Below are 13,539 nucleotides of genomic sequence, written 5' to 3' on the forward strand. Positions count from 1 at the left end.
AGGCTTGGAGCTTCCACCCTCTGAAGCCAAAACCTGAGCTCTATGTTGGCCCCTTTCAGCCATGGCTGAAGCAGCTGGGACACAGGGCACCAAGTTCCCTAGGCTGCAAACAGCACATGGACCCTGGGCCCAGCCCATGAAACCATGGTTTCCTCCTAGGCCTCTGGGCCTGTGATGGGAGGGACTGCAGCAAAGGTCTCTGACACCCTGGACCTTTTTCTGTGTCCTGGAGACATTTTTCCCATTGTCTTGGGGATTAACATTAGGCTCCTCATTACTTACGCAAATTTCTGCAGCTAGCTTGAATTTCTCCTTAGAAAATGGGATTTTCGTTTCTATCACATTGTCAGGCTGCAAATTTTCCAAACTTTTATGCTCCCCTTCACTTATAAAACTGAATGCCTTCAACACCACCCAAGTCACCTCTTGAATGCTTTGCTGCTTAGAAATTTCGTCTGCCAGATACTCTTAAATCATCTCTCTCAAGTTCCAAGTTCCACAAATCTCTAGGACAGGGGTAAAATGCCACCAGTCTCTTTGCTAAAACATAACAAGAGTCACCTTTGCTCCAGTTCCCAACACATTCCTCATCTCCATCTGAGACCACGTCAGCCTGGACTTTATCATCCATATCACAAGCATCTTAGACAAAGCCATTCAACAAGTCTCTAGGAAGTTCCAAACTTTCCCACATTTTCCTGTCTTCTTCTGAGCCCTGCAAACTGTTCTAACCTCTGCCTGTTACCCAGTTCCAAAGTCACTTCCACATTTTCAGGTATCTTTTCAGTAGTGCCCCACTCTCCTGGTACCAATTTACTGTATTAGTTTGTTTTCACGCTGCTGATAAAGACCTACCCTGGACTGGGCAATTTACAAAAGAAAGAAGTTTAATGGACTTACAGTCCACGTGGCTGGAGAAGCCTCACAATTATGGAGGAAGGTGAAATGCATGTCTCACATAGTGGTAGACAAGGGAAAAGAGCTTCTGCAGGGAAACTCCTCTTTTTAAAACCATCAGATCTCATGAGACTTATTCACTATCACAAGAACAGCACAGGAAAGATCTGCCCCCATGATTCGGTTACCTCCCACCAGGTTCCTCCTACAACACATGGTAATTCAAGACAAGATCTGGGTAGGGACACAGCCAAACCACATTACCCAGAAAGAGAGGGAAAAAATTCCAGGGTTGATTTTTCCTCATAGAGAACTCTTCTTCTACCTAAAGAATTGTAACAACAGAAAATTTGAGATTGGGGGCTTGTTTTGTCTTTACATATTTCACTTATTAAGACAAGGTATTCAGATGTTGGTACCCAAACTTTACCACCCCGATATTATTTATAAAAGCTCTGAAATAGTTTCAACCTAGCATGACATTTCAATATGAAAGAACTAATAAACACACAGAATTGGTATGAATATGTGTGGTAGTCCTGTTTCATGGTGAGGTTACTGTGGAAGATGATCTGGTTGACCCCCCAAACCACGAAAAATGTGTTTTATCTCACCAACACGCCCATTGCTGTAACCTATGGGCAAAGGAACCAAAGGTGTAATTATTCTATTAAACCATTTGTTACTCCATGAATGTAGTTTTGGCAGGCATTTCAGAACATGTTCAATATACGGTGACAAAATTTAGCAAGATCAAAGTCCCACATAAAGGTTTTATAATTCTTGTGTATAAGCTGACAATGCTGAGGGTGTCTGGGAGAAAAAAGCAAGGGCAGTAAAAACATTGCTAGGCAATTGCAGAGAAGGAATGCCAATTCCTCATATAACAGCTTCTCCAATTCCAAACCCTAGCCACCCAGGTTTATGCACAGAAATAGCACTTGATTCACATTCACGTAGTCCTAGCTTCTAACCAGAGGTCCAGGGACTCCTCAGGACCCTCTATGGCAAAGCCCAGCAGCACTTTCAAGGCCAGGCCTTCCCTTGCCTCTCCCTCTATCCTCCACCCAAAGAGCGATTGGCTTGCCATCATCCTCTGCCTTGCCATCATCCTTGCCAGTGTCCATTCTGTTCATGGGTTTCTTCTCACCATGGCTACACCTCCCACTGTCACATTTTCTAGCATGGCTCTTACCTGGGCTCCTCCATCCATCAAGGGTCGTCTAGAAAAGAGCCTATCAAAGATGTGTGGGCAAAGTTCAGAGGCCCGAGGAGATGCTACAGCACAAAGGGACTAGTCATGACAAGCCTTGAACAGTCCAAGGCCTGGCGGCCAAGGGGAGACACAGCTGTACTGTACTCAGAGAGCTGACACAATTGAGGAGGGACTGCCCAGGGGCAGCTGCCATTATAGGTGGTCACAGACACTGCAAGCACCACAGAGAAAAAGAGAGCAAGCAAGAAGAATAGATACTCATGGCCTCTTGCTCTTCCTGGCCTCCCACTGACTGAACCCAAACCTAAGCCAGAGGGCAACAGAGTCCTGACGATGAATGTCCTTAAAGGCAGCCTCCACCGTGCAGACTAGAACAGGGAAGGGCAAAGAGGACTCAAGATGGACAGAATAACCAGCATAGCTGCCGTGGGCGATGATCCTCCAAATCCTCCTCCCTTTTTTCTTTTTTTAAACAGCTAGTTATTCTGTAGAAACCACCAAGGGGGAGTTTCAAAATTATTCATTCAATAAAGTTTTTGTAGTCAGAGTCCTCTATTTGGGTCTGGACTTCATCATGGAGGTGGTAAACAGCCAGGCAGACTCCTGACCTAGGCAATGTTCTGAAGAAGGTCACCGAACTTTTGAGGCCTTCTAGTCCAGTGCTACGAAGTGCAGTCTGTGGATGCAGCAACAGCATACCCTGAAACTTGATAAAAATGCAGATGATTGGGCCCTGTCCATGAGCTGTTGAATCAAAGTCTCTAAGGCCGAGGCCCTGGAATATGTGTTTTAACAAGCCCTCCAGGGATTCTGATGCAGGCTCCAGTTTGAGAAGCTCTGCTTTAGTCCCACCCTTCACCGCGACCTGAGGCTAACCTCTCAGAGACCCTGGACTGAGAAGCCCAGACTAAGGGGCTTCTGACTCAACTTCCTCACGATGACCTTCAGCAGGATCCAATTGTGGAGCTTCAGTTTTCTTACTTAATTTCTACCAATATAACCAGGAAGATCTCTTTCAGCTCCTCAGAGAGACTGACCCTGGAATCCCTCAGATCTGTAATTTCAGGCACTGATGATGAGAGCAATGACAACAGCAGCAGCTCATGCTGACTGAGCATCCTCTACATAACTAGGTGGGCACTGCCTGTGCTTCACGGACGGTGAGGCTGCAGCATATAGAAAAGTTCGGAACCTGCTTTTCAGTCTATAAAAGAAAAAAAAGACTTTATTCCAGTTATGAAAAGAGTAAAATAAGAATGCACGTGAAAGCGCTTTGTGAAGGTAAAGCATTATATAAATCACGACAGAGTGAACACGCAAATACAGATGGGCTTTTCTAAGCTCTAGCTCCATTTGAGATATTCAAGGTAGATTACAATATGTCTAGGCAGCTTTTTTTTTTTTTTTTTTAAGAGAGAGCTATGTGCCAAGAGCAGTGGGAAATTTGAATGCTTAAACATTATCCAAAAGAAGAGAAATCCACCTGGTAAGATCTCTGACAGACACATAGTGTTGCTGCCACTAAGTACTCTTCTGACACCTCTCCCAGAATTCTGTTTATGGCCAAACAAACCATTTAATCTTCTAGAAACAGATTTATAGATGTGTTCTTTTTACTTCTTTGATATGACAGATTCTTGATTTAATTAGATCCCTTTCCCATTTTCAAATGCTCCCTCTGCTAATGCATTAACTTCTCCCTCTCCAACTAAAGAGATGTGGTTAATATTAAAGACCCATCTTTCCATTTGTCTAAGATTCACCCCAAAGTGTCCTACTGGTTGAGTTGTCATCTCAACACAGAACACTGCTTGGACCTTGGCCAGACAAAGAACAAGAAATAAAACCTGGTTCCCTGTCCCACCATTGGTTCCCACGATAGAATACTGGTATTCCATTTTAGAGACACAGACTCACAGGGGTTATCTGATTTACTCCAGGTCACGCAGCCCTTAAGTGGCAAATTCATTTTTTAAAATGTTCTGTTACACCACAGCCAAATTGCATTTTAATAGATTGAAAGAGGGATGATACTTCCCCTAATCTCCAAAAGTTATTATTATATCTTCTTCTCAACTTAAAAAAATTTTTTTTGCAAAGATTTCATACCTATGTACAAATTCACAGCACAATATAATGAGTCAACCATTTGCAGTGTTTGTTCATTACAGTCAACATTTAGAGTGTCAGAGCAAGCAGAAGTGGTAAGCTGTTCACTTCCCTCAACAGTAACAAGAGAGTAAAATAAATTTACCGTCAGCACCAAAGTCCTAAGTGTTAGGCAATCACAAGTATTTGCATGTACACCTCATAACAGCTGCAGGTAAATGATTTGACAAGATCAAATTCAACTGAACAACAAAACCACCAATGGACCGAGTTTAAGTTGCTAGACCAGTTGGGAAAAAATACAGGAAGACAACCAACTAGAATGTGAAAACCCTGGTTTTCAGAATTGTAACTTTAGTAAAGATTTGTTTTGTCTTGTTAGAAATCTTGAATGATATTTTCTCTACAGATAACACAAACAGTACAAAATGAAAAGAATTTTAATAAGCAAGAAGTCAATGTCCCATGAACAAAGCAGATGAATAAAAAACAGATTAACTGAGTCACAGAAGGTAAGATCTGCCAACTCACTATACAAATTACAGTGACTAAAAGGCATGTCTAAATCTAATGTCATTTAGTTATATTCATGGTTCTCAGTTTTAGGAAATATATATGGAAAGTTTAACTTTTAAATTTTGCTTTCCTAAGAAATCAGATAATTATTTATACACACACACAGACACACACATAAACACACATACATATATATTTTAACAGTCCCCCACTTAGAATTTTGGTTTCTTCCACCTTCAACATTACTCTAAGGCTATTAATGCTTTTTGTAGGAAAAAAATTAAATTTATTCTCTTCTGACATTTAAATCATTACCTAAGCAATATGTGTTCATATAGATTGTTAATATAATCTTAATTTACATTTTTCACACTTCATAAATATATTGGTATTGTTTGTATACACCATGTTAAAGCTGTGATTTACTATGATATTTCTATAAACTATGTAGCTATATTTTTAAAATAAAAACATGGTTTACCATAGTTCCTTTATTCAAGGACACCAATAATTTTAAGATATGCCATCAGTTTAATAATAGCTTTATAGGGAACAAAACAGTAAGTACTTCTTCAAATGATCACAGCAACCATAAGATACATCTCAATTTTGAAAGTGTCAAAATGAAAAAAAGAGACTCTAATCAAGAACATACATTAATTATCTTATTTAGAGAGAGGATGCAGAAGAAGTGTTAGACTGTATACTATGGAGTCAGACTTCTTGGGTTCAAATCTGGCTCCTTCTCTTACTCGGTGACCTTAGCCAAGATGGTGCCACTGTACTCCACGTTGTGTGAAAGAGCAAGACTCTGCCTCAAAAAAAAAAAAAAGGTAATAAGACCCAGTGTTCCACAGATCAGTAGGGGCCAAGAGCAGTAGCTCACACCTGTAATTCCAGCACTTTGGGCGGCTGAGGTAGGCGGACCACTTGAGGTCAGGAGTTCAACACCAGCCTGGCCAGCGTGGTGAAACCCCATCTCTACTAAAAATACAAAAATTAGCCAGGCATGGTAGTGGATGCCTGTAATCCCAGCTACTCAGGAGGCTGAGGCAGGAGAATCGCTTGAACCCAAGAGGTAGAGGTTGCAGTGAGCTGAGATCCCACCAATACATGCCAACCAGGGTGACAGAGTAAGACTCCAACCAAAAAAAAAAAAATAGGGTGACTATAATTTAACATTAATTTATTGTGCATTTCATTTCAAAGTAGCTTCAAGAGAATAATTTGAATGTTCCTAAAGAAAAGATAAATATTTAAGGTGATGAATATCCCAATTACCCTTGATTATATTTATGTATCAAATTATCACATGTACCCTGAAAATATGTATCAATAAAAATAAATAAATGACTGATCCTGGAAGCCATTACTGAAGACAGTGGAAAGAGAATGAGCTGTACTTTGCACTAAGACTTGAAATGTTTCCCGCATCTAATTTGTTTCAATACACCGTATGTTGTTATCCTTTCAAAGTTTTAGACAACATGATATTGCAGACAGGCTATATAGTCTTTGCAATCAGGTAGTCCTGGGCTGCATTCTTTCTCTGCTGTTTCCTAGATGGTTAGCCATGGGAAGGCTTTTAACCTCTCTGGATTGTAATTTCCTCATACCTCTTCCTTCAGGGGACTATGGAGGTTTCAATCTGAAGAAGACCTGCCACAGTGGCATCTACGGATTTTCCATTAACGAATGATTTATCATAATAATGATTTGCCACAAAAAATTAACTCCTTGATTTTAACTATTTTACCTTTATATAAAATCTTATGATTTCTCAAAAAGTACTTCCAGATCATGTATCATTACTGGAATTATCTATGCTCCTAACAAAGATTGTTATGCAGTATTGAGGCAAAAAAAATCACAAGTACTCAAAGTCACTACCAGTGACTTATTTCCTACCTTTCCATCTATTGTTAGCTATACAAGTTGCCAATTACTGCCACATCAATTTAAGAGAAAGTGCAAGTATGAAATGAAGCCTATTTGTTATGGTCCCAGTATTTAGATATCATCTAAAATACTCACTACATGTTAGGATATCATGTGCTTTTAAAAAATAGAATCCGACATTGCATACGAAAGCAAAAATGTTTGTGTCTAGATTTCTATAAATGTCCATGAAAGTCCATTTGCCTAGAGTAAGCATCCTGCCAGGGACATAATTATTTAAGTTCCAATGCACTCAACACTTTATATTATCTCTATTCTTGGAAAAATCTGATCCACTATGTATGTCATTACAGAGGAAGAAACTAAGGCTCAGAGAGCTCAGAGAATAACTCATGCAAGGATATCAAGTGATAGCACTGTGATTCAAACCCACTCTGAAGCCACAGCCTGTGTCTTTTCCTGGGATCTAATTATGTCACCAAAGTGTGGGGGTTGGGAGGGAAATGAAGAAATAAGTATATAAAATATTAACTTGCCATTCAGTTCCTTTGCTAGAATTCACAAGAAATTAAATGAATCTACAGTTTCTTTTCCTTCTTCCCAAATAAATATTTTTGAAGTTGGCATCCACAGAGCTTTATTTTATCTGTAGCCATAGCTAACATAGTTTTACACCAAGGATCAGGATAGTAGTTTGTCAGCAAGCAGAGGCAGCGAAGTCAATATGTCTCAAATAAGTTCAGCATGTGTCCCTCATATCTGATCTGACTCACCCTTTCTGGCACATGCATGGCTCTCTTAAAGGCCTTTATCTTCTGGCTGCCATAAGCAGATGAGAACAAAGTAAGTTGGGTGAATTCACAAGGTTTTTGGATTGACCTTGATCAAGTGAGCATGGCTGATTTTGCTTATGACACATGAATGCTGTTTTGTTTTTTACTTTTTTTTTTTTGTAGATACACGGTCTTGCTTTGTTGCCCAGGCTGGCCTTGAGCTACTTTTAATTTAAGTAAATATTAGTTACCTTTCACCTATAACCACAGTGCTTCTCCCCACTTCCCCTAAACCCAATATGTCAATAATAAACTTCTGTGTGCTCAAATAAAAGTTAAAAGTCTGACATTATTAATGGCATTTATTAACCTCTCTCAGAGTGGTAAGATAATATCAGCAGGTACTATGAGGCTATCACAGTTTACAGTAAATAGACCCTTTGCCCTCTCAATGCACTTGAGGAAAACTAAAGTTAATTCGGAGCATGGACTTGGCTCTATGGAAACAGGATACCTAGATGCAAACCTCCCTTCTGGTACACACTCTGTAACCTTGGGCAAATTACATATGTGTCTCAGTTTCTTCATCTGTAGAATGCAAATAGCAGCATCTAACTCATAGGCTTGTAGTGTGAGTTGAAGTTTATATCAAAATATGCATGGTACATAATTAAGTGCTATGATGTTAGCCATTGATTTCAACTTAAATACAAAGAATAAATCACATGTTTTGCCTGTAAAATAGGTGCCTAAAATGGCGATACATTGGGCATACTGGTATATAACTTGGATTGGTTTGTATTTCTCAATCAATAAAGTCAAGTTTCTAGCAGAGGAGGGTATTGAGTCAGAGCTAAAGCACTCCAGCTTGGACAAAGGGAAAGGGATACTTTGTTCCTTTTTGAGAGGGAATCATCTGGGTAAAGAGATTATAAAAGAAAAAGAGAGAACCTCATTCAGAGGGCTACCAGCTGTTCTTCCCAGTTTCTCAATTTTGAAGAGCACAGGCCATAAGAACCCTGGCTAGTGAAGGGTGGTTAAAGAGAACTAGACCCTTCTGATGACCAATCCAAAAGCTGGGAATTACTGAAGGTCTTTGGTGAGTAATGTGGCACAATTGGTGAATCATTCTGGCTGCTGTAAATGAAACAGATACGAAGACGTTGAAGACAGTGGCAGAAGCTGCAGAAAACATGACAGCAGCCAAAGCCCAAAATAAGTCAGTCCCAGCATTTTGACAGTATATATAGAAAAAGGGAATAGCTGTTATCACTTATTTTATTAGGGGGAAAATATCAGTCTTAGCAACAACCTGATGAGAATGATTTAAAAAGAAACAAAAAATAAGGTAGTAGGCTTAAGACCATGGGAAAAATAATGCAACCACTAAGAGAGGCAAAAGATGGGGAAATGAATGATTGTCAGTTAAAAAAAAAAAAAAAAAAAAATCAATGCTCCTTGAGAAAATGGCTGATTTCAGGGTGTCAGGTCTGGAGCAGTAGAGTATGGACAAGATACACTTAGAATATCTTGTGCCAGAAAAGTAAGAAAGGTATTTGAGTTTACCGGGCCATTTAAAAAGTATACAGGAGACAAGGACAAACCAAGCACCAAAAAAGTTATTGACTGAAGTGACAGAAACAAATACATTAAGATTCATAAGTTCTTAATGACACTTAAAAAAGGAAAACTCACTGGTTCTCAATGGAGGTTGTTAAAGCACCAAATTATTACTCTGATAGTTGACAAAAGGAAAAAATTAAGACTTTTCCCTGTCTATCCTGCACATTGTGAATTTCAGGAGGCCTAAATAATTTATGAGAGAAAGTTCTTTATAGACAGAATTCCAATTAATAAATGCAAGAAGAATGATGGATTTAGATCATCACCATTTTGCAACCCCTAATGAAAAGGATCTAGGCTACAACCATCTGTGATACTAAAATCATTAAGTAGAAGGCAGACAGCTAAGTGACACTACCTAAACTCACTAATCAATCTTTCCGTCTCAAAAAGAGAGATATCCAGACATCATGTGTCTCATGATGTGATGCAACAGATTTTACACAGCACCATCAATGAAGGTTACTTGTCTTTGAACCTGAATCTAGTCGAACCTCTATATCTAACTGCCAGATCACAGGAAACAAAGAATAGAGGAACAAGCTAAACACCACCACAAGCAATCAGTCCAGACAGTAGGATGTTCTACTGCACAGATGAACCACTCTCTTCTGCAAATTAATGGCATGAAGAAAGGGAGGGGAAGCTGCTATAAAATAAAATAGATTTAAAATCCTAACAACTAAATACAATATGTGGACCTTGTTTAGCTCCTATTTCCAACAATCATAAGTAAAAAGACATCTTCGAGAAAATTTGAATATGGAAATTATATGTTTAAATTATTAATATTTTAGGTGCGAAAAAGGCAAAGTTTTGCTGTTGTTTTTAATGTCCTCATCAGGACCGTAAACTGAAAAATTTGTGAGTAAGACCACATGATGTATAGAATTTTGTTTTAAAATACACTAGCCCCTACAAAAGTGTATGAAGGAGGAAAATAAATGAAACAAGACTGGCAAAACGCTAATAACTGTTGAAGTATAGGTGTTCATTGTACCATTCTCTCATAATCTCTGTTATACAATTTAAAAAATTAAAGGTTTTGTCAGGAACTCAGGTTGTGCATTACCTTGCTTCTGATTTTTAGCAGGTGGTTAGGGCCCTCCCACAACGTACAACTTAGTCTTTCCCTCATTTGCCCCAAAGAAGTGCAAAGATTCTTAACCAGTATGCATGCTGAATTCAACACAACTAGAAGTGACTGAACTGAGGAACCAAGGAACTCAGGTATATTAACCAAATGACAGTTTGATTTTTCCTAGTAAGAGATAGCCTACAACATAGTGAGACCCCCAGTCTCTAAAGGAAATAGGAAAAAAAAATTAGCCAGGCATGGTGGTGGGTGCCTGTATCCCAGCAGGAGGCTGAGATAAGCCCAGAAGGTCGAGGGTACAGTGAGCTGTGATCACACCACTGCACTCCAGCCTAGGTGACAGAGCAAAATCCAGTCTTAAAAAAAAAAAAAGCCTACAATGCACCTGGGTTGTTGAGCAACACAACCCACAAAGAGCTTTGTTAACGTCAGTTGATGTCAGACTGTCCAGGTTTGTGGGAGCCCAGGGGCAGCAGGGACAAGGACCGCACATATTCCTAAATCAGATCTTGGTCAATATAGATGAAAACTCAACCAACTTATGTAACGCACAAAGCTGAGTCTTTATTAGTGGTAATGAATTTCTGTTAACTTGTCCCTGGAGTCACACAGCTCCAGTCTGGAGGTATGGCCCACGAGACACAAAGCTGAAGGTCTACAAAAAGATCCAAACCACGATTTGTTTGCATTAGCATCACTGCCCAATCCAAGGTGGTTAACCAGACAATCCCAGATGCTAACAAGTCACCAACTAACCAGTCTGGTACATATTCTACTTGTATCTCTCTTTCTTTCAAACCCCTTGTGTTTTGGACTGTTATGTTTATGCCCCCTACAAAATTCTTATGTTGAAGCCCTAACCCCCAATGCAACATTATTTGGAGATGAGGCCTTTGAGAATTATTTAGGGTTAGACTAAGTCATGATGGTGGGGCCCTCATGATGGGATTAGTGGCCTTATGAGAAGAGGGAGGCCTCTTTTCCTCTGCATATACCAAGGGAAGGCCATGCAAGGATATACGAGAAAGTGGTCATCTGAAGGCCAGGAAGAGGGCCCTCACCAAAAACCAAATCAGCCTATACATTGATCTCAGGTTTCCCAGCATCCCGAACTGTGAGAAAATAAATTTGTGTTGTTTAAGCCACCCAGTCTATGGTATTTTGTTATGACAGCCTGAGCTGCCTAAGATAAGTTCATATTTCACTTGTTTTTCTCCTTCTTTCAACCCCCTTCCTACTCCTCTGATAGGGAAGATTCCAAAATCACAAAGGTGGTTCCGAGGCAGAAGAAAGGGGAAATAAATAGTCAAATAAACAGTCAAAGAAGTATGGGTTTCCAACATTGGAAAAATTGACAATAAATCTTCCTTCAATAAAAACTGGTCATGCACTTCCAAAATGTGTTTGGAAAGTCCCAGAAAGAGGTGATACAGTATTAGAATCAAACAGGGTTAATAAAACACACATTATTTGAGGTAACCACATTCAGAGTAATCAAAAAATAAAACTAAATAGGTATATTGACAGGTATACAACATCATCCCAGGCAGCAAGAAACATGAGTATGAACGCAAATGAATACTACAGATCTATTTATACAGAAACCCTCAGCAATTCTTGTCGCAGATTGCCTGGCGGCCCTCATGTCTTCAGTATTCTGTGCCATGAAAAAGTAACCGTCAAGGATAATAGAAACACAATTTGACCTGATTTTCCCTAGATTCCTGCAAAGTCTATAACTCCGGTTCTTGTTTATTTCAACACCACATCCTGGGGACACATTTCCTCACTTACTTTGCAGGCAATCCTAAATGCCACATGTTAAGGGCACTTGTGGGCAATTCCTAAATGCCCTATCACACCCAGAGAATCCTCAGAACATCTTCTGAGATGGACCTGGGATGCACCATTTTCCACCTGAGGTGGAAAATGCCTAGGAAAAGAGAGATGCGGCTTCAAGAAGCTGAAGACCTACATCAGTTCAGACCCTTCCCTACCCAAAGGCGGGCGCATCAAAACAAGCGGTTATCCCTCGCTCTCAAGTTTACACAAACCCATCTCTGAAAGAGCTAGAAGTCTCCCAGTAATGGCTTGTTTTAAGGCAGACAAGACTGCATTTTAAAAACTACAGCCTAACAGGAAAGAAAGCTACATTGTGGCAGCTTCTCATTAAAGACCACTTAATAATAAATTTTTAAAAGATGTGTAGAAGCCACCAAAGGTGCCGCCAAGCCCTGGTGAGCAGGGAAATCTGAGTAAGTCTGCTCTGTGTCCTGAGGCCCTGGCAGGGCCTCCTGGGTGGCTTCTTAAAGATCCCAGGAGACAATCAGCAGACCTTCCTGCTTCTCTTAAAAATACAAAACATGCCTGACCTGCTCGGGTCATTAGATGCACTTAGAACCCAATGAGGGACACTCCTTCACGAGGAAATCATATCTGAACACACCATCAGGAAGTCAATATTGAAGGTTCTTGGGGGCGTGCACCCTCCTGCTCAAGAGGGTGTCCAGGAGTATTAAGTGGTGGAGACACCGGAACCCAGGAGCTAGAAGCTCACCCAAGAGCTTCCGACTCCTCGGTCTCCCACTCGGCGGTGGAGGCCACCAAAACCAGTCCCGATGCCCAGAGATTGCAACGGGACCTCCAAAACAAGCACACATGTCGCAGTCGCATGCGTCCTGCAAACTGGATGCCGCTCGTGGGGCCTGAAGCTTGCGTTTGGGACAGGGCTGGCTGGCTGTTGGATGCTGGACACCTGCAGCTTCGCCTCAGAGAAGAGGCAAACAGCTCTTCTTCCGCCGATGCCCAGCCCCACAGCCTGAATCCGGGGGCCCTGGGGTTAAGTCAGGTGCAGCTTGCGGGGGTGGGGGGGGGGGCGGGGGAAACCGTCGCTCAAGGGGTGGCACCTCAAAACCCCGCCGTCCCGGGCCCCTCTTCAGCCGAGTCCGGCAGAAAGGCGTCCCTTCCGCCACCTCCCCAACTTCCAGACGCCCCCATCAGCAGCCCGGGGGTGGGCGCGGACTCCACGTGCGCACCGCCCGTGCCCAGTCGGCCAGGGCCGGGCCACTCACCCGGCCCCCAGCGGCGCTCCGCTTCCTCCGCAGCGTGAGCCCGCTCCGCAGCAGCGCGGGCAGGTCTCTCAGCCGCGGCCGCAGCGACGCCGGTGGCTGCTCGCGCTCGGGCTCCCGGGCGCTGGGGCTGCGGCGCAGGGCGCCGTCTGCCGCCACCACTGCCGCCGCGGCGGCTAGGGCCGGGCTCTCGCACGGCGGCTGCATCTTGACGGAGCCCACTGCCATCCTCATGCCCTGACGGCGCTGCGGCGCCGGGGGCTCCTCTCTCTACCGCGCTCGCCTCCGCGCGCCGTCCGCGCCTTCGCCAGGAAGCGAGAGGGCGCGACTGCGGCTCGGGCG

General features: G+C 42.0%; 1 protein-coding gene across 2 annotated transcripts in view; it reads right to left on the reverse strand.

Annotated features, from left to right (window-relative positions):
- Positions 1-13,527, reverse strand: part of LOC105475677 (Rap guanine nucleotide exchange factor 5) — a 242,049-nt gene extending 228,522 nt beyond the window's left edge. The window contains exon 1 of one of the 2 annotated variants that reach the window (XM_011731142.3): positions 13,201-13,527. In XM_011731142.3, coding sequence (XP_011729444.1) covers positions 13,201-13,431 — 231 coding nt within the window. In that variant the 5' untranslated portion in view covers positions 13,432-13,527. Of the gene's footprint in view, positions 1-2,092; positions 2,126-13,200 lie in introns of those variants that run through there. The other variant, XM_071094929.1, reaches the window with a different exon arrangement.
- Between the last annotated feature and the right edge of the window lie 12 nt (positions 13,528-13,539).

Source organism: Macaca nemestrina, chromosome 4, assembly GCF_043159975.1.
Source record: "Macaca nemestrina isolate mMacNem1 chromosome 4, mMacNem.hap1, whole genome shotgun sequence".
NCBI classification, from domain to species: Eukaryota; Metazoa; Chordata; class Mammalia; order Primates; family Cercopithecidae; genus Macaca; species Macaca nemestrina.